Source organism: Numenius arquata, chromosome 14 (genome assembly GCF_964106895.1).
Source record: "Numenius arquata chromosome 14, bNumArq3.hap1.1, whole genome shotgun sequence".
In the NCBI taxonomy this organism is placed as follows: domain Eukaryota; kingdom Metazoa; phylum Chordata; class Aves; order Charadriiformes; family Scolopacidae; genus Numenius; species Numenius arquata.
In genome coordinates this window covers 1,915,345-1,935,532 of record NC_133589.1, presented here as the reverse complement: position 1 = coordinate 1,935,532, position 20,188 = coordinate 1,915,345, and the positions used below count along the sequence as shown (strand labels likewise).

Sequence of the window (20,188 nt, the reverse complement as noted above, 5' to 3'; positions counted from 1 at the left end):
TAACCGATACAGGGAAACATTCAGCTGACTGAGTTAGCAAAGAAGATGAGGAGGGAAACAGCTCACCAAAGTGCTGAAATGCAGAAGTTTAACTTTTATTTCCAAATAGGCCAGTTATAGCTGTTTGGATTCTGAGTCTGTGATATTTTTAATAAAACTCATTCAAAACTGATCACCTGCGCAGCAATATGGCATCAAGTAACTCTCTGCACTTTATTATATCCTGTTAGTTTTCTTTTGAACAGCCAAGATTTCCAACTGTAGAACGCAGGATGTGGAAGGAAAACTACAGTGAACTTGCCAATTATTTCCAGAGGTTAGTTCAGTCCAAGAAAATAGTCATTGGCTCTCTAAAAAAACCCAGGGCTTCCCCTTTTGTTTTCTAAATCCTTCTTTTATTATTTCAGCTGTCTTTGGACAAAGGGGAGAAAAAACCTCTTGATCTTGAGAGATCGAGAGTACATCTTTGACCTTGTTTAATGAGAAAACACTGACTCTTGTTGAATTACCCCTTTAGCGCCGAGCAGACAGAGTGTCGCGGGTGTTTTCGGGGGGGTCCCAGTAGTAGATGAGAGCGCGGGAGCTGAGTCTGGGTTTATGCCGTTCCCTGCTGGAGTGTCCCAGACGGGTGCTGCTGCGAGAGAGGAACGAAGGGAATGTGACAAACGCCGTCCTTCTGCAAACAGCACGTCCTGCTCGCTTTTTTGCTCCACTTGTGCCCCTGTCCCCTTCCTTCCTCCTCACCGGAGCGGCCTCTCAGACGGCAGATGGTACCAGCCAACCCTTGTCTGCATCATTGCTGCAGCTGCGGGTCTTGTGTAACTCATAAAATTGCTTTAATGGTCAAATTAAACTTTTGACCTGCTGTCCGGCTGCAAGGCACCGGTGTTGGGTACTCTCTAGGAACAAGGATGCTCTGGGACTCCAGCGCCCGTCCTGGCACTGGGAACCGAGTCATAGAATCACAGAATGGTTCGGGTGGGAAAGGACCTTAGAGCTCATCCCGTGCCACCCCCTGCCCTGGGCAGGGACACCTCCCACCAGACCAGGTTGCTCCAAGCCCCCTCCAACCTGGCCTTGAACCCCTCCAGGGATGGGGCAGCCACAGCTTCTCTGGGCAACCTGGGCCAGGCTCTCACCACCCTCACAGCAAAGAAGTTCTTCCCCACATCTCATCTCCATCTCCCCTCTTTCAGTGTCAAACCCTTCCCCCTCCTCCTAGGGCTCCCCTCCCTGACCACGAGTCCCTCCCCGTCTCTCCTGGAGCCCCTTTAGGGACTGGAAGAGGCTCGAAGGTCTCCCCGGAGCCTTCTCTTCTCCAGGCTGAACCCCCCCCGACTCTCAGCCTGGTCCCTTAGGAGAGGTAAAGGCAGGTAACAAAGAAGATGAGCTTCAGGCATTTTAGTCAGGAAGCAAATTTCACTGTAATGTTGAATTTTGTGAATGATGACTGAAAGTGGCACCCCCAGCGTGCGTGCCTCCATAGCAGGTGCCATAGGACTTGCTGATACTTGTGTTTTATTTTTCTTTTTTGAGAGCTGAAAGGTATTCCCAGTTCAGCCAGTTACAGGAAGGTAATTATCAGACCCACAAAACTTTTTGCTGCAGAGATTTGAAAATGACAAAATACCACATCCTGCTGCCACAGCCCCGCGGATTAAAATGCACCGTAGCATTTCAGAGTGATTTTTTAATATTTGGAAATGATAAAAGAATTGTCTCGGAGGAAGGAAGACAGATGTCTCAGCTGGCTTATCTAGACAATCCTGCCATTTCTTTCAGGCATGACCTTTCCCTAGGTCATCTTAAGCTTTCTTGCAACTCAACTAGATCACTATAATGGGCACCGGCTTGACGTACCCTGGAAATGGATTCAAAATCCGGCCCAAGCTGTTTTTGTGGATAGAAGAAAGTAAAATGCTCCTAGTCCTGCTCTGATTGCCAGGATGCTAAGGCTATAATTCAAGTCATTAGGCTTAGTATCTAAAGCCTTTCGTAATCCAAGTCTTAAGAATCTGAAAGGTCACTTGTGGTCCAATTATCCTGAATAGTAAATGTGACGAGCTGGTGGTGACTGTCCTGATCCTAAAGCACCTCTTAAAATAAACGCCGGTCTCTGCCCCAAAAGCAGATGCAGGTTATTGCGGCCCGATCCAGGAGGCTGCGGGAAGAATAAGCAGCTCGACTGTCGCACAGTGTCATGCCACACTGATTTTTTTTTTTTTTAATCATTTTAATAACTGCACCAAAGAAGCAGACAGAAAGATGCTCAAGGTTTTAAAGACACAGCCTGCTGTGGCTGCCGTGGTCCAGCAGAGAGATCTGTGCTGCCGACTGCTCATCGCCAAGATCCCCCAAATCCTCCCCAAAATCTACCCGAGCAGCTGCTCGTGTAAATAAAATGAGCAAAGGTGGCTTAGATGACAGGAACAGCAGGGCTTTGCTCATCCCCTGGTCCTGAGGGCAGTGTCGGAGAGCGTTGATGCAGAAGAGCACTCACACGAGTGATGGGGACGGTGTGAGGGAAACATCTGGCCAGAGGTGCCGTGGTTGGCACTGAGCAGGCGGGGGGCAGAGCTGTGACCAGCTGCAGGGATGTGAAGGGCAGCGGCTTTGCCGAGCAGCCCAGAGAAGGGGGTCTGGTAGCTGGCGGTGCAGGATGGCAGCATGGAGGGAGCCCAGGGGGAGTTTTGTTGCCGGGAGAGGACAAGGGACAATGTGTCAGACCTGGAGGATGCAGGGATGGGCTGACGGGAAAACTTACGGGGTCGATTCCACGTGAGATCAAGCACATGCTTTGCTGTATCGCAGGCAGGGAGCTCAGTCCTCTACCCACCTCCTTGACATCTCCCAGGAAGATGCCAGAGGGGTAAAGGAACTCTTCACTGTTAAGGGACCACTTGTAGCGTCCCGTCTTGGTACCTGATGCTCCTTTGCATCCCCGGGTTTGTGCTGAGGGCGGTGAGATGCCAGCTGGGAGCAGGGCGGGAGGAGTTCGCTTTTCCCCTTTGATATCTCCTCGCCTTTCAGTTTGTTCGGTATTTGGAGCGATTTCATCTTTATATTGTATTTATTCAGTGGTGCTTTGGATGTGGTTATTTCTGTGCCCTGAAGGGCCTACTTTTCCATTTCATATTAATATATAACTGCTATCAATGTGAAGGCATGGGGTATGCATAAAGGAGCACTGAAAAGCTAAACTCTACTTAAATACCTGTGACCCCTTGGCTTTTCTACATGGAATCATTATTAATACTTCGTCCTTGCCGCGTTCCACCCGAGGATGCTGCCACACGAGGCATAGCTGGGGAGGTCTGATCATCCCTTTATTACAGAAGGGGAAAACAGAGGGAAAGGGATTAAAAGATTTGCCAGCAACACAGAGCAATCAGCGGCTGCACTGAAAATAGAAACCAGGCTCCTGGATTCCGTTGCCCAGATCCGGCCTCGAGACAACGCCGCTATATTAAAAATGTAAATGCAAATATAGAAAAATGTTTCCTTTTTTTTTTTTTTTTTTTTTCAAACCTTCCTCGCTAACACTTCGTGTCCTTTTGACTCTGGGCTTCGCAGATTGAGCTGGTAGAGCTTGGATCAAAGACTTGGCAACCAGATGGGCTGCGCTCCCTGGATATAGCAAAGGAAACTGGGCTTGAACCACCAAAACCTCAGTGACCAAAAAGCTGGTGGCAGAAGGTGGGAGGAGGCCTGTGTCTATTTTGAGACAGAAAAGTATTTAGTAGCTGTAGGCTACTGTTCAAAAGGCTTTGATTACTGTGTTTAAGGAAGCCAAAAGTGATACTGTCGTGACAGTCAGTCCCTCAGCCTCGGTATCCGAAAAAATATTCTCTCTTACACGGTACCGCAGATAGGAAGCTGGCAGCTTGAGGCCACACGGGCATTTTGGCTGCTTGGGATTGAATTTGCAGATGATGGGTAAATCAAACACCACTGAGGTCTGAAATGCAGAACCAGAAGGGAGAAGCATCTCGCTGAGGTACTGCGGGGCTCTCGCTCCTTGAGCTGGAGATGCTGGCAGTACCATTCGTGGTCTCATTCCTTTGGGTTTGCCCCAGCTTTATTTCTGTTCCCATGTTGTCCCTCTGTGCTGTAAACAGGCTCGATGATCAGAAAAATAAAAATAGCCCGTGGATGCGGCCCAACCAAACAGCCAGGATAAACTTCATGGGAGAAACTGGATTTAGAAATGCAGCCCTGAGTCATGCCAGAGAGAGTCCACGTTAAAGGCTTTTTTAAGAAGCGATGAGAAAGCAGTCTCCTTTTAAAGGCATTTCCCTGCACTTACTATAGGGCCATAACGCTGCAAATCAGGGCTAAATTCTGCCGCTCTCCCCCTTGTGCATCTCTTCGTGTGAGCAGGGTGAGAGAAGTGGCTGCTCGTGGTCAGAAATGCCCCGTGGGGCCGGTGACGGCAGCGCACGGTTCACATCGTGTCCGGCAGAACCATGAGCACCACAGAGAGGGGTCACGGACACCTCGTCATCGGGACACCCGAAGGAGAGGGTGAGTGTTGTTGGAGCCTGTGCAGGGGTCTGAGCCCCCTGCAGCGTGTCCCATATTCCTGCTGGGATAGAAACTAATGATAAAAACTCGGACGATGTCAGAGGGACAAGAGTTGGCCTTGGTGAAGTTGATGTATCTTCCCTAAGACTTCTCATCCCAGAGCTCAGCTCCTTCTCAATCATGGAATGGTTCAGGTTGGAAGGGACCTTAAAACCCATCCAGTGCCACCCCCTGCCCTGGGCAGGGACACCTCCCACCAGACCAGGTTGCTCCAAGCCCCCTCCAACCTTGAACCCCTCCAGGGATGGGGCAGCCACAGCTTCTCTGGGCAGCCTGGGCCAGGCTCTCACCACCCTCACAGCAAAGAAGTTCTTCCCCACATCTCAGCTCAATCTCCCCTCTTTCAGTGTCAAACCCTTCCCCCTCCTCCTAGGGCTCCCCTCCCTCATCAAGAGTCCCTCCCCAGCTTTCCTGGAGCCCCTTTAGGGACTGGAAGGGGCTCTAAGGTCTCCCCGGAGCCTTCTCTTCTCCAGGCTGAACAACCCCAGCTGTCTTCATAGCAGAGATGCTCCAGGCCTCCAGCTTTGGAGCTCTGAGGCTGTTTTAATGGCTGGGAAAATCCCATTCAGAAAAGATCTTTTGTGTTGTTTCATGCTCATAATTGATATGATTGCAAGAAAAAGCAGGTTTTATTAGCAAAACTGTTGCCTTTTCCCGTTTTTGCTGGCTTAGGAGAGCCAAAGTTTCACGGATGAAGGCCGAATGGGACACAGTTTCCAGTGCTCAGCCAGCAGGTTCGGAAACGCACCCCCATTTTGTCGGGTTGATACCATTGCAGCCACCAGACTCTTTACCGGTTCAAGACCGTATGTCTCTGACCTCATTAGACTTTTATGGGCTAGTGGTTTGTGGAGCAAACCTCTAAGGATTCTTTGCCTGGTTCCTGAAGAATCACTGCTGCAAGGGAAATGAAGCTGGTGCTGTGATCCCTCATTCACTTGCTGCGGGTTGATAACTCTGTGCTGCTAACCCGGGCAGATAATACCACTACATTTTAACTTAAAATTACTGATCGGATTAAATATTAATCTGTAACCTGAAAAGGAGCGTGGTGCCCCTTTGGCTGGTGATGCAGTGATATGGTAGCGTTTTGGAACCCCACGATTTGCAAACCCCCAAAATGCTTCCAGGGGAGGTCTGGGTTCCTTTGAAATGGCTCTGGAATGGAGATGGGCTCGTTCCTCAGCGTTGCCCCTGCTGAGACGACAGGTTTAAAACCACAGGCTGGATTTGGCATCTGCAGGTCGTGTTTCATGTGCTCCAGGGGTGAGAAAATATCCAAATTGTGAAAGATTGAGTTACTGTACTGTCTGCTGGGGGCACGTTTACTTTGGTACGCCTCTTAGTGATGGCTGCGGTTCTGCTCTTGTTTCTGTCGCTGTCTCACGTGGCCTTTGAACGAATCTTTTCCCTTTTTCATCTGAATTTTCCTTCTATAAACCGTGGATAATGGCATTTCTTTGGCTGGAGTGCCCTTCACGTTGAAGTGAAGGGTGAAGTGCTGCTGCTGGAGAGCAGCTGAGATGAGGGATGGACCCCAGGAACCGAGAAATAGGATGGGGCTTTTTAAAAGACAATTTACAGAGAACTGTAGATGCTTTTATCCCACTTTACACCATTTAAGCACTTTACCCTTCCTCTGATGAGTGCCTGACCTGCAGCTCTGAAGAGAAAACCCCAAACCACTCCAACCCCATAACAGCTGGTGCCCCCCAGCTCTGTTACGAGACAGAAGATCACAACAGGCAGCTCCAGCCTGGGAGACAACCTTTGTGCGTGGATTAATGGCTCAAAGGCGCTGGTCCCAGGGTCACAGCATGTTGGCTGTGCCCGGCGCCGAGGGGTTTGGGCGGTGGGCTTTGGGCTTGGGCTGTCACGGCTGTCCGCACGTGTTAATTAGCTGAAGAGAAAGGTCTGAGGCGGCTCGTGCTGCTTCAAAGGGCCCTTCAGGGTAACATTTAAAACACAGCGTGCAAGAAAAATAAATGGAGAAGGGCTTATTTTGTTCCTGTGGCCGCCTGCGGCTGTGGAGCAGCGAAAGTGCTGCCGAGGCCACCCACGCCGTTGGGCTGTGGGCTCCTTCCTGGGTGACCTGCGGGTCCTGGAGCATCCCCTGGTCCCACCAGCCACCCCGGACCCCCAGGGGCGCATGGGGATGGGGAGGAAAAGCCCACTCGCGGAGAGAGGGAGGGAATGGTGTTTTCAAGGTTGCAACCTAAAAAAAACCTGGAGACCTGACCTCTGTGTCTTGGAGATTTTGACTTCTGTTTGGTGTGTAGCAACGTGGGGCCGTGGAGGTGGGAGGCTTCGCTGGCCCGTGATTTTGAGTTTGCTTTGGAAGAAGTGCCAGTCCTGGGCTCTGTTGGTGCCGAGAAGGTGTCGGTGGTGTGAGGATGCATCCCAGGCTGGTCCTGGGCAGCAGAGGTGGCTTTCCCCGCAGCGCTGGGGACACCAAGGTGGCTTTGCTGCCCGGGCACAGGCTGGGATGTGCAGAGCTTTCTGGGCAGGGAAGCGCCGTGCGGGCAGGACAGAGCTGCCCACGGGGGCAGAGCGGGGTGGGGAGGAAAGCTTTTCTCAGAAAAGGGAGGGGGAGAAGCTGAAATCTTCAGGCAGAGGGAGAGGAGCGAGAAAGTATTTATCTTAAATACGTCACGTTTGTGCACAATTAAGCACCAGCTAAAACCTGGGATTGAAGCTTGAGGGATCAGAGACCGGGCAGATGGGATGAGACCACCAGGGAAGGAGAATTTAAAAAGCACAGCAAATCCTGCTTTAAAATGTGCCGCAGCTGGGTTTGCTAGCGGTGCTGGGGAAGGAGGAGCCCGGTGTGGTGATGAAGAGCAATCCCCGAAGCCTCAGAAAAGAGTAGAAGGTCTGAGAGTGAAGGTTCTGCCAGGCTGGCCCCCGAGGAGGCTTAATGTCTCAGCCCAGTGCTCACCAGGTAAACCAGCTTCAAACTGGAGCTGCCAAGCGTGCTGGGGGGGGCACAGGGCATTTGCCTCCACCACAAGGTTATTTCATTGTACTCATCTTGAAAAATATTCTAGAATCAAAGAAATGGGCGACCTGGTTTGGGACTGAGACCTTTCTCTCTAATGCAGATATTAAATTCTTTCCCACCACCAGATGCCCTGGAGGGACAGTGATCCATGAGCGCCGGGGACGCGGCTGGCTGTGCCGGGGACTTCGCTGCAGGGCTGGCGAGAACATCCCAGCGACCTCCATGTGCTGCACGTGCTGGGGAACTGCACGATGCTTCCCACAGCTGCCAGGTGATGGTGATGCTCTGGGGCACAGATTTATCCTCCTGAGCAGCGCAGCCCCGAAAACCGCAGTGTGAGATGTTGAAGGCTCCTTCTCCTTCCCATTCCCGCAGGAGCAGGACTCGAGCGACGTGCCGGCCCCGTGCTACGCCGAGTTACAGCAGGACACCTCCAGCGATGCCATTTATCACACTCTGCATTTTTAACCCCACCTGCCTATCGCTGGCTCCAAGGGCAGACACAGGCAAGGAGACCTCGGTTTATTTGGAAGGGCCTGACCTCCAAATAATTATACACAGCCCAAGGACTTTCTTTCCCAACTACAGATCCGTGGGTGGCTGGGTCCCGGGGTGCTCTGCGTAAGGGCTTTTCTCTCTCTGCCTCCCTTTCTGTCATTTCTCCTGTGACTTGTGACACGACCCTGCCCTGACCGGGGAGGGTTTGATTTTTTTTTTCCAGAGAGATCATTTACTCCTAGATAAAGATTAATTTTCATTTTAATTTTTAACTTGCATCTCTTGGGTGAAAATGTTTTTGTAGGCCATCTGAGATGCTGTTATCTTGCCCAGCTTTGCCTCTTTCACCCCACAGGTAATGAGTAACCTTTCCTCCCGCTGGGCAGGCTGGGCGCTGATTGCTTCCTTGTTCCCTTCCCTTTGGGAATCATAAAGACATTTTTAGTGTCAGAGTGACATCTCTCTGCCTCTTGCTTTCATAATTCTTATGGTGTGAGGTGACGCCGTTCCTACACTGTGTCCTGCTTATCTCCTTTCTACGGGGAGCCCAAAGCCCTCCCAGAAATGGCTTCGGTGAAAAGGAAGGAGCGAGTCAGCCCCAGGGGAGCTCTGGGCACAAGGCTGGATTCCCAGCCCAGCGCTGACACAGGCTCCGGGGATGTCCCGTGGGACGTGGGACACACTCCTCGAAGCCACGTCATTGTCCAAGGAAGGACCCAAACGCGCGTATCCAGACTCCCTGTCTCCTGTTCTTACCGCAGGTGTAACACTAGAGGGTTTGGGATGGATGGATGGTTTCAAAGAGGGCTGGGTTTGAGCTGAGGTCACGTCCTCTCCAGTCCATCATGGCCTGAGATGGACCGGAGAGTCCAGGTTTGAGTGCACATCTTGTCCAGTGTAAGTGCTAACCTTGCTGCACCTTGGGATGGTCCCAAAGCATCTGCAAGGCCAGTACCACCTCATGTCACAGTATGGAGCAGTGCGAAATGCTTGTGACCAAAAAGGGCTCAAAGAAAAGATGTCAAATGCTCTTTTCCTGCTGACGGGACCATTGCATCATCTGTGATTTTACAAAAAAATTTTACAAAAGTGGTGTCTCTTTCCACTAATGTCTCCGACGGGTCTCGCTCTGTTAGAGACTGCCAGAAACCAGTGGGAACAGCAGATCTTTTACGAAGTCTTCCACATCCGTATTGATTCAACAATCCAGCTCTCCAAGACACGGGGTTTATATCCCTTTTGTTGCGCATAGAGTGAAAGTGGTACCAGTTAACACTGGCTGGGGAGCGGGCAGAAATACCCCTCACTGAAAGACCCACTCATGAAAGAGGGAGGCGTGACACCGAATTACAGCTTTGGAGTTCGCAGCAGTGAATTAGTTTTTCACCAGCCTCTGATGGGGGAAAAACCAAGAGGAGGATCAGCAACTCTGCAGTTTATTGAGCTTTCTGTAACGTAGCCCGCAGTAAGGAGGAGTAAGAACCGTAGAAGTGCCTTGTTAGGCGTTTCACACGGGGCTGGAGGATCGTTCAGGCCAGGCTCCAGGGCTGCCCTGACATAAGGAGTAGCAGCCTGCTCTCTGCACACCCTGTAGGTCTTTAGGACAGTCCAGACTCAAAGTGTCAGTGAATAGGAAAAGGGCAGAGATAAGCAGCAGAGCTCCCAGTCCCAGCAAACGGGTCCTGGTTGTTTTGCAAATGAAGATTTCCCAGTTCTGTTTCCCTTCACGGGGAGAAAATGCTTCAACGCGAGGACACAAGAAGGTGGAAGAGGTGGGAAGCTGCTGCCCATCAGCTGTCCCCCCAGGTGACACATGGCCTGGAGAAAGTCCCTTCACTTGCAGGACCTGCTTCTCCTTCACCGCACCGTGGGATGAGCAACATTTGTCCACCTGAAGGATTATTTTGGGATCAGCATTTGTAAGGTAAAGAGGGAGAAGGCAGAAAGAGCTGTCTGAGCTCAGAGAAGAGGATAGAAGAGAAGGATGAAGAGGAAATGTTAAGAGAAATTTATGACTGGTGCCTAATAATAAAGCAGATATGGGACTCCCAGGAAAAAGAGAGGTGGTAGATGCCCCATCCCTGGAAACATTCTATGAAATTATCACAGGCAGAAGAATCTGAGCTGGGCTCTGGAAGTGAAGCGCTCAGCAGGGAGCCCTCACGCCTGCACCTCCACCAGTGGGGCTTGGACTTTGCCTTTTGCAGACAAAAATTCCAATTCTTGTGGAGAGCTGGGGGTGGAGGGGAAGATTGTGCAAAGTGCAGAAAAAAAAACCCTGACATCATTAACTCTGAATAAATATAATGCGCTAATGCGAGCGTTCTCATAAAGGTGTCTCAGTGGCTTTCCAGAAGGGCAAGCTCCACCGGGACATGGCTGCCTTCACCCTCCTCTTCATCTGCGGGGCGGGCGCCTTGCTTTTATCAGCTGCGCTCTATGTTTTGAAAGTTTTCAAGCAATCAGCTTTAAATTTGCCTCCCGGTCCGTTTCCTCTTCCGATCATCGGCAACCTGCATCTGCTGGACATCAGGAGACAGGACAAGTCTCTAATGAAGGTAAGAACAAACGTCCTTTTTTTCTTTTTCTAGGATATTGAATGTCAGCATGTGCCTATTTAAAATCCTCCTCCGGTGGCAGTTTTGCGATGATATTTGGTGCCAAATGCATTTTTAAACAACTGTAACGTTTTAAAGCTTTCAGAATGGCCAAGGAAACTGTTAAATCCCAACGATAAACGCGAGCAGTGCTTACACGAGAACTACTCACACATCGAAAACTACGAGTATCTCCACCAGATCAGACCGATGGGCCTGAATTTTGGCACCTTTCTTGTGTTGTGAAATACTTTAAAATATTTGAGTGTCCACGTAGCCAAATAGAATGATGGATGCTTAATTGTCGTTGCCAAAATAGCTTGTATTTCTTATTTGCGTTGCCAGTTTTTCATGAGAATGGGAGTTAATACAGTGCAGCCCCAAGAAGAGATGGAGGAGACATCGTTTGAAACAGTGAATGGCTGGGATTTACGCAAGACAAGGTTCTCTGCAGGAATCACAGTTGCTTTGCATCTGTCTGCCAGAAAAAAAAAAAGGGGGGGTGGGGGGAAATTTCAATGTATTTAATCTCTCAGGACCAAAATGCAGCCCAGCGAGCAATTCTCCATGTCAGGACGTCAGGGGTGGGAATATCCTGCACCTTACACCGAGCCCTCTGACCAGCCGAGCACGATGTAGGGAGGAGGAGGGGGCCTTCCCGGTCTCCTTCTTGTCACCATGCCGTGTGAGGGGTCTCCAAGATGCCTGTGGAGATGCATCTTCATCTTACTCCCACCAGCTCCCTGTGGGCTCAACACCCGGAGCTTGTGTTGTGGTTTGAGAAAAACCCATAACAATTTATTGTTGTTTAGATAATTATTCTCTCACCCCATGAGCCCTCCCCACCCAGGGAGGTGAGGAACCGATTTGGCCTGTGGGTCCTGTTTCTGGCAAGACCAGAGGAGGGGAGGGGAGAAGAGGGTTTTGGGGTGGTTTATGGACATCCTGGGAAGAATAAGTAAAGCAGAGTGACATAAGGACCCAGGAGCATATTGGTGAAGCACAGACTTGGGGGAAGGTAGTGGGCATATTGTCCATACCAGTGCCTTCTTCCACCCGTAGCATGAAGAAGCCAACTGGGAAGGGGTCTTCTGCTGAAACCAATTGGGAAAGGGGTCTGTGGTTGCAGCCTGGAGGACCCTCTAGTTATCCTCTGTCCTTTGCAGTCAGGGCAGAGCAGACAAAGATCTTGGCGATGCTTTTATGCTGCTGGTGGTGTCCAAAGTGCCTTGTTACCTTCTGCCTCTTTATCCCACTGGGCCAACCTGAGCCCAGCCAGCTCAGAAGAACAGCAGTTTTATGAAAGCTGTTGGGTTAAACACCCCAGTGTTTATTTGCTTTGATCCCTCTCTCATTTCAGTGTCTCAGGGCTTTATCTCTGGCATCCCTCTGGCCACAGGAGGAGGGAAGGCAACTCTTCAGCCACCCCAGCAGGACGTGCCGTTCCCATCGACGACTTCTGTGCTCTGATTTTTGTCTCCTAGATTTCAGAGAAATATGGCCCTGTGTTCACCGTCCATCTGGGCTTCCAGAGGGTGGTGGTGTTGACCGGCTACGAGGCGGTAAAGGATGCCCTTCTGAACACGGCGGATGTGTTTGTGGACAGACCAGCGATACCGATATTCTACCACATCCAGCACGGGAACGGTACTGGCAGGTTGAGCACATCAGGACGTGCTTGCTCTGCTCTTTCTCAAATGTGTTGTTTCAATTGCGACAATATTTAAGAGTCTCGATCTGTGTCCTTATCGTCGAGGGCTGCATTTTGTGGGGCTTGGGGGCAGTTGTTTATTTTCTTAAGAAAAATATTTCTGGGGATTTTCTTATTTGCCTTACCAGTTTTTTTTTGGTTTTAGTGGCACTTGGGTCACGTTTCAAGGGCGGGTTTCTTTCAGCGCAGAAGGAAGGAAATTATTTTTCACAACGTGAAGGCTGAGGTCCTTATGCAATCTCTTTTCTACAGTTACTGGGAGTTCAGACAAAGTGTGGATCACGCATGACTCATGATAAAGACTGCAAGAACTGGCAAGAGTGCAATAGCACAGGCTATTTGTACCTCAAACAATTACTTCTGTAAACAGATTTTTGGCCTGTTTCTGAGTTGCATGTTAAAAAGTAATACATTGCCCAAGACTAGACATTGAAAAACAATGAAGGGAATAATCCAGGGCTGAAAGGAAAAGATCTGATGACCTAATATGTATATAATGCATACAGCGTGTGGGGTTTTTTTTTATATCTTTTTTAAGAGTGAGGCCCCGTGTGAGGAAGGGTGCTCTGCGCTACTTTCCCAACCACCCCATGAAGGTGTAGACTGTGTTCAGCCCTGGAAGCCCTCCTGGGAGGGGAGGACTTATGAGTTGTACCCAAACACCTCCGTGCCCTCTTGGCCAAGCATTTATTTGGGGGGTGGGTTATCCATCTGGGGGGGGTTCCCCAGTGTAAGCAGAGGTGCCTCCTGGCCCCGCCCCCCCCCATCCTCCAAAACACACGTTGTTCAGTGAAATCATTTGTCCTGTTCATGACAGGGACAGAGTGGTGTCATCTGCTCCCGGCTTTGCTCTCTGAAACAGCCGGGTCATTTTTCTGAGGAAAAACAAGTCAGCCTGAGACAAATACCACGCAGAGAGCTTTTTACTGTGTATGGCTGCAAAGAAACAAAGCTATACATGAGCCAAACCCACAGTTTGGTGTGAACAACCCCCAACTGTTTGAAATATTGCCTCCTGCCCTCCTGAACCTGCCTGGGGTGGTGTTTTCCCAAGCCAGCCCCCCACAGAGCTTCCCCCAGTCCTCTCCCAAATGGGCTTCACCAGGTTGAAAACCCCCTGTGCTCCCTGGCTGTGCTTTTCGGTGTTTCTGAGAAAATCCCATACTGCCTTGGCAAATAGAGCATGCAATCCCTCCGTAGGTGTGTTCTTTTCTTCTCAAGAACTCTGGAAGACAACACGGCGGTTCACCATAGCCACCATGCGGGATCTTGGCATGGGGAAGCATCTTGGAGAAGAAAGGATGCTTGAGGAGCTTCACTTTCTCACTGAGTCAATCAAATCCTTCAAAGGTGAGCTGGAGATGGCATTGAGTGCGTCATGCTACTTTACAAAGCCACTGGGAAGACCTCTGGGTTGCTCCAGAAATGACCAATGGAGTTAAGATTTTGTTCATTTCTAGGTGGACCTTTCAAATTACGATTTTTGAATACGGCCCCCACCAACATCACCTTTGCTATTCTCTTTGGGAAAAGGTTTGATTATGAAGACCCGACATTTCTCACTCTGTTGAGACTCATAGACGAAGTTATGCGCCTTCTCGGCTCTCCATTCTTGCATGTAAGTTACCCTCAGTGCTTTGGTATCTCATCAGAGTTGGTAGGTCAAGCTGACTTACTGTTACTGAATGGTTTTGGAGAATCTTTAGGGTACTGAAATGTAAGAATCATAGAATGGTTTGGGTTAGAAGAGACCTTTAATGATTATGTAGTCCAAGCCCCCTGCCATGGGCAGGGACAAGATTATTTGTTTTGGGTCTTTCTTCCTTTGTTAAATCCTCTTACGATGGAGGTCCAACATCACGTGGTGGCACTGGGCTGAGCTGCCAGTTTTATCACACCGGTGATAAAAGTAATGAAATAATGACTTCGTGCATGTACAAAGAAAGATAGCCAGGCTCATTCCAGTTAGTTTCTGCTGAGTGCTGTGTGAACATCCCAAAAGTAACCTCTTGTCTTAGGGACAATTGCACATGTATTTGAGGGTTACCAGGCTTTGGTTTCTTGCTAGAGTTTAAGAAATTAGTGAAGCTACAGAGTAGTGGTACAAAGTACAGAGCTGCAGACGTTATATATGGGCCTTTCATACCTATTGTGGCATTAAATCAATACCTGCTCAAGGGAGCTGCATAACAGGAGTGTTCCAACCACGAGGCTCTCACCGAGCCAAGAGCTCCTGTTAAACTCAATCCTCCCTCACCAGGAGCAGAGTATCAGTTACTTCAGGTAATATTGAAAATAATCCCAACAGCTGGTTAAAAAAAAAAAAAAAAAGCTGATGGACTTATTACCTGGATGAGAACTATTTACTATAGTTAAAGTTTACAATAGTACAACGTCCCTTTTATTTTAATCTCTGCGGCAGGTTTAGGTTTTGCAGAAAAGAACAGAAATTATAACCAGTGAGCAAGAGCAAGAGATTTGTGAGGCTTATTCTGCAGCCAGTTTATTTATAACATTGAGAGATGAAGTAACCAACCCCCCCCGCACATAAAATGCTACTGTTTATTGTGCTGTGAAATTTAACGATGCTGAGAACTCAGTGTAATTGATTTATAATTCATGTGAAAGTTAAAAATGATGATCTAACAACTTTAAAACATAAGTATTTTGGCTTGCTAAACATTTGGAGTTTTCTTTGCGTAATGCTTTATCTTTTTACTTTATTACCTCTTTTAAAATGTAATTTCAGTGTTTCATGAGTTTACTATCACTTTCCCTTAATTGTATTTTTTTTTAAATTCGTGTTTATAGGCTCTGTCTAGACAAGTCTGATAGGCTCCATTCGTTTCTGTGGAGAACTTTTAATAAGTGGAGGCATTTTTATACATTAAAATTTTTTAGTTACCAAAAAAGAGAGATTCCAATCACATGTCATTTGGTTCCTCACATAAATGATTTCTCCACTATGATACTTGTGATTTACAAGGTAATGGGTGAATTTAATTTTTCTTCTGTGATTTTTCTTTCCTTTCCTTTTTTTTCTTTTAAGTTATTTAATTTCTACCCATTCCTTGGATTTCTCCTCAAACCTCACAAGACGATACTGAAAAAAGTAGAAGAGATGTGTGTGGTCTTAAAGAAGTGCATCCAGGAAAGCAAAGAAAGTCTTAATAAAGACAACCTGAAGAGCTACATCGATGCTTTGGTATTCAAACAAGAGGTATCTTAATGATACGACGTTTCCTAGGGCAGTATCTCCTACCGAGATGCTCTGTGTTGCTTGTCTAATGGACACACTCTATCAGGGTCCTCCACCTTCCATCAGTTTCTTACCTTCTCGGGACCCACAGGCAGGGGATGGAAGCGCTGAGTTGATCAGATAACCACTGCCCAGAGCAGAGAAATGTCATGTGATGTTGGAAAATCAATTAATTACTCCAATTAGTTCATTTGGGGGGGGCAAAATCTCAAGTGTGAAAATATTCCTGCTGTAAACTGAAGCATTTCTGTAATGGCATGTCAATGCAGTACGTCTTGGCACTTGTAATTCACATGCGTCCCACTGTGATGTCTCCGAAGACAAGGTTACCTGTCCCAATTCTCTCTTTCCGTGCTAACAGCAGTGTTTTAGGGTTTTTTTTTTCTTTATATTTCCCTAAAGGAGCAAAATGAAAGCAACACGCTTTTTCACGATGCGAACGTATTGGCCTCTGCGCTCGACCTGCTCGTGGCTGGCACTGAGACGACATCCACGACATTGCAGTGGGCCATCCTGCTGCTGATGAAGCACCCTGAGGTCCAAAGTAAGACACCTTTATGGGTTTGCTCTTCTTACATGGGGTGCAGTGACCCCCTAAGCGCTGCTCACCTCCTAGCCTCTCACGCATCCAAAATCTGAGCACCTGGAACCTGTCCAAGCTTTCCGTCCTGCTGTTCAGGACCAAAGGATCTGAGGGGTTGTCCTCCCTCTGCTCCCAGGGGCTGGGCAACCCATGCCTGGGGTAGTCCAGCCAACAGTCACCATGAGCTGGGATTTGGAGGTGCTTTGCCACCAGAGAAAGCTCACTTTATGCCTTTCCCTCGCCCTCCAGAAAAGGTGCACGCAGAGATTGAGCGAGTTCTTGGCCCTGACTGCTTGCCTACCTTTGAGGACCGGAAAAAAATGCCATTTACCAACGCGGTGATCCACGAGGTGCAGAGGTTTGTCACCCTCCTGCCACACGTTCCCCGCTGCACCTCTGCTGACACCCACTTTAAAGGCTACTTCATCCCCAAGGTACTTGCTGCTCTCCAGAGGAAGAGGGGGGTGCAGCACACAGTGGCTGGGCAAAATGTCACAGGGCTTTTTGGGGGGAAGAGCCAGTTCCCTAATTCCCTGTCCCCTCTGCGCCCAGATGGAGGGCAATGTGACTTCAGGGTTACACACACAACTTCCCGTTTCCCATAACTCATAATCTGGAGCCTCTTCCGTATTCTCTTCACTCTCCGTTGCCATTCCTGCCCCGTAGAGCATGCCCTGGAGTACCACAGCATCGTCTCGTTGCCTGCATGAGGCAAGCAGGGAGCAGCTGGGCAGGAAGGAAGCCTGGTCCACATCTTTCTTCTTCTTCAGAACTCAGGAACGGCCAACAACCATTGTTGTTTTGTCACATATTAGTCAGTAATTTGAGCAAAGTGGGTATCTGCACTAACTAAGGGTCACACGGTCATGCACAAACCCAGAAATTAGTTCTTCAAAGGTAGAAGTTTGCTCCCAGACACAGCCCAAAGGGAGGGACGTGGCTGAATGGGCAAAGCCAGAAGGTTGGTACGTCCTCACGTGCTAAAGCAGAGTGTGGTTGTGCTGCAGGGAACGATGGTGATTCCTCTGCTCACCTCTGTGCTGCTGGATAAAACGCAGTGGGAGACGCCAGATGAGTTCAACCCCAACCATTTCCTCGATGCAGATGGGAACTTCGTAAAGAAGAAGGCATTCCTGCCCTTCTCCACAGGTAACGAAAGCATTTGATCCCGCACTGAGTTCCCAGTGCCCCTCAGAAGGTACTAGCCAAGAGGCAGGACCCAAACCTCTGTGGGGAACGGCACAGACATCAGTGGTGGGGATGGTCTAGAAACACTCACCCTGGGTTTTGATGGCTTGCAAGTCCTGGTGTTTCAAGACACCACTGGGACCTACAGAAAACTCAACGCCTTCAAGCAAGCGTTCAGCCTTCCCTCTGCCTTGGGAGGGTTGGTTTCCAGGGTGTCCCACACCAATTCCTTGCAGGCTAAGAGTAAAACAGCCCCCTTCAAATGCCTGAAGGAGATGAATGGTGATGGCTGCTGAATGTCACGCCGTGATATTTTGCGTTTCCGAGGCCTGTACTGTCCCTCATGCTGTTGTTACCAAGTCGTAAGGAAGAGGAGTCGGGTTGAGCCACCGCTTACCCAATCTGTCCACCAACTTTTGGCATTGCAGGGCGGAGAAACTGCATTGGAGAAGGTCTTGCCACGATGGAGCTCTTCATCTTCTTCACGGGCCTGATCCAAAAATTTAATTTTAAGCCCCCACCTGGGGTGAAAGAATCCGAGCTGGACACGACTGCAGAGGCTGGGTTCACCATGAGGCCCCATCCGCAGTACGCCTGCGCTGTGCTACGCCAACAGGCCCTGAACTGAGGAAAAACCCACTTCGTTGTTTTGTGCAGGGCCCAGCAGATGCACGGAGGAGAAATCAGGTCCCTGTGCAGTAGCCACAAGTGTCTTCTCACTCAAAGCCGTGCAAGTGCTGGCTACATGATTAAAATACCTGTTGAACAAGTATTTTCCAGAGAAGCAGAGGAGGGCTGGCAGGTGAGGTTACCTGGAAAATTCCAGCCAGATACGTGACTGGAAATGACAGGACAGCCACGACTTTACACATCCAATATCCAACATAAGAAAGTTATTCTAGTTCTGAGCTTCTGGGAGAGGATGGCTCTCAGGAGTGGATCATTTCTTCACTTGAAGAGTGATATTAGATATGAATGTTGTGTCATCTTCTAATCCCTGCTCTTTTCCCTGCTGCGCACGGGATAAATTATTCCCTGACACCTATGTCTGATGGATGCTCTTCCACACTCTCCAGACTTCTGCTTTTGAATCCCAGATGCCAAACGCTGGACTTTTTAGGTTCCCCTCCTCTGCTGTAGGATGGGGAGGAGAAGAGCCCTCCTGTTCCCTGCGTACTGCCTGATTGTCCCAGATTAATGGTAAATAAATAGTGCATATGTCTTTGGTCCTAGCTCTCCTCTCAGACAGATGCTGTTGGACTGGGGGTGCATAGAGTCTCACGGTTTAGCTCTGCCCTCCTCAAACAGCCCTAGTTTGTGGTGAGCAGGTCGCTTTACCCCAGTAAGGACCACAGGGCTGGGCTGCTGCGACTCCGAGGGATCGTGGTGCCATCTCGTGGCAAAATGAAAATAGAAATTATATTCTGCACACCGCTTAATTGCTCTGGCCAGTGCCCAGAGAAGCTGCGGGTACAAGACAGCCCAGGTTTTGCAAATCTATACATTCGCTTCAGTCCTTGATGAGTACAGAAGCCCCTGGTCCCGGGAAGGGGTGGCACACTGGGCTGTGGGATGTGCCCTGCCAGCTCCGGGTGGCACGAGCCACTGGCACAGCGTGGGCTGGATTTGTTCAGATCTTACTTTAAAAATCCAGCCACCTGCCCTGCCCCAAGATGTTTGCCTTCAATTCAGGTCAGCGTGTTGCAAGGCACCAACATGTTTTGCAGCTTAAGAGAAGACCCTGGGGGCCACTGAGGAATGTGGAAATGGTATTTCAACCCCCGAAAGCCAATGTTTTCTGCTGGATAAATACGCAGCTGAGTCATAATCAATGTTCTGCTGTCGTTTGGCTGAACAAATAAATGAGAGGCAGGCACTTGCTTTTGGGGAGATGTATTCAGGTGTCTGATTCAGCGTGCTGGGGAGTGATCGCCTCCATCCAGCTGCCAACACAGGCACAAGGAGGATGCGCTTTTCAAAGGAATCAAAGGAACCTGTTTTCCTTCAGTGTTTTCACCTGGCAGCCCAGGGCTCCTGCTGGGGCAGGGATATTGCGGAGGCTGATGGGTTTCTGTCCACGGCCAGCACTGCCCTGGGCTCCGCTCTGCCTGACGGCGAGTGCCAGGGCAGAAGATGATGTCCAAAGGCTGCTGTGCCGTGTAGGAAGGGATCCATCCCTCTCCTTCAAAGCCAGGACCCTAAGAGTCCATGGGAAGGGGTCAGGGCTGAGGTTCCACCAGTGGATTCATGCAGATTTGAAGCCAGCCCAGGTAGGTTTGTCCCCCAGAGCTCGAGATTGTTGCCGTATCTCTTTTAAGTTCATATTACTTTTGGAGGGGGCTAGAGCAGGACAAAGACTTCCGCAGGGCCAAGACTTCCTTCACTGAGTTGGTACATGGCTTGCTCCTCCGTTGCTTTACCTGACTCTCCCTGGCTTCCCTGAAGACGACCCCATTCTGCTGCCACCACTCCTCAGGAGTGACATTGCCAGCAGGTGGTGCTTTGGGAGGACAGGAGGTGAGAGGCTGAGGGTCCAAGGCACTAAGCGGAGGGACAGTATCAACATCAGTGAAGCTGTGGTGGGAACCTTTCATTCAGCCTCTGAAACCAAGAGTTGAAGACCTAAAAGTGAAAACCCGAGGCTCTCCCCAGGATGGACTAGTAGTCCAAAGCTGAGCACAAAGGGAAAGCTCTTTGCCCTGGAGAAACCACTCTGCAGATATGGAGGATCTCCTCTTGAGCTGGTTTTTAGTAGATAAGGGTATGC

The 20,188-nt window shown here is 49.5% G+C and overlaps 1 protein-coding gene across 1 annotated transcript; it reads left to right on the top strand.

The window, feature by feature from the left end:
- Nucleotides 1-10,458: 10,458 nt before the first annotated feature.
- On the top strand, nt 10,459-18,049 carry CYP2W1 (cytochrome P450 family 2 subfamily W member 1). Its single transcript, XM_074158731.1, has 9 exons — nt 10,459-10,641; nt 12,165-12,327; nt 13,592-13,741; nt 13,852-14,009; nt 15,441-15,611; nt 16,053-16,194; nt 16,483-16,667; nt 17,241-17,382; nt 17,850-18,049. The coding sequence occupies exons 1-9, from the start codon at nt 10,459-10,461 to the stop codon at nt 18,047-18,049; spliced, it is 1,494 nt and encodes a 497-aa protein (XP_074014832.1).
- The last annotated feature ends 2,139 nt before the right edge of the window (nt 18,050-20,188 follow it).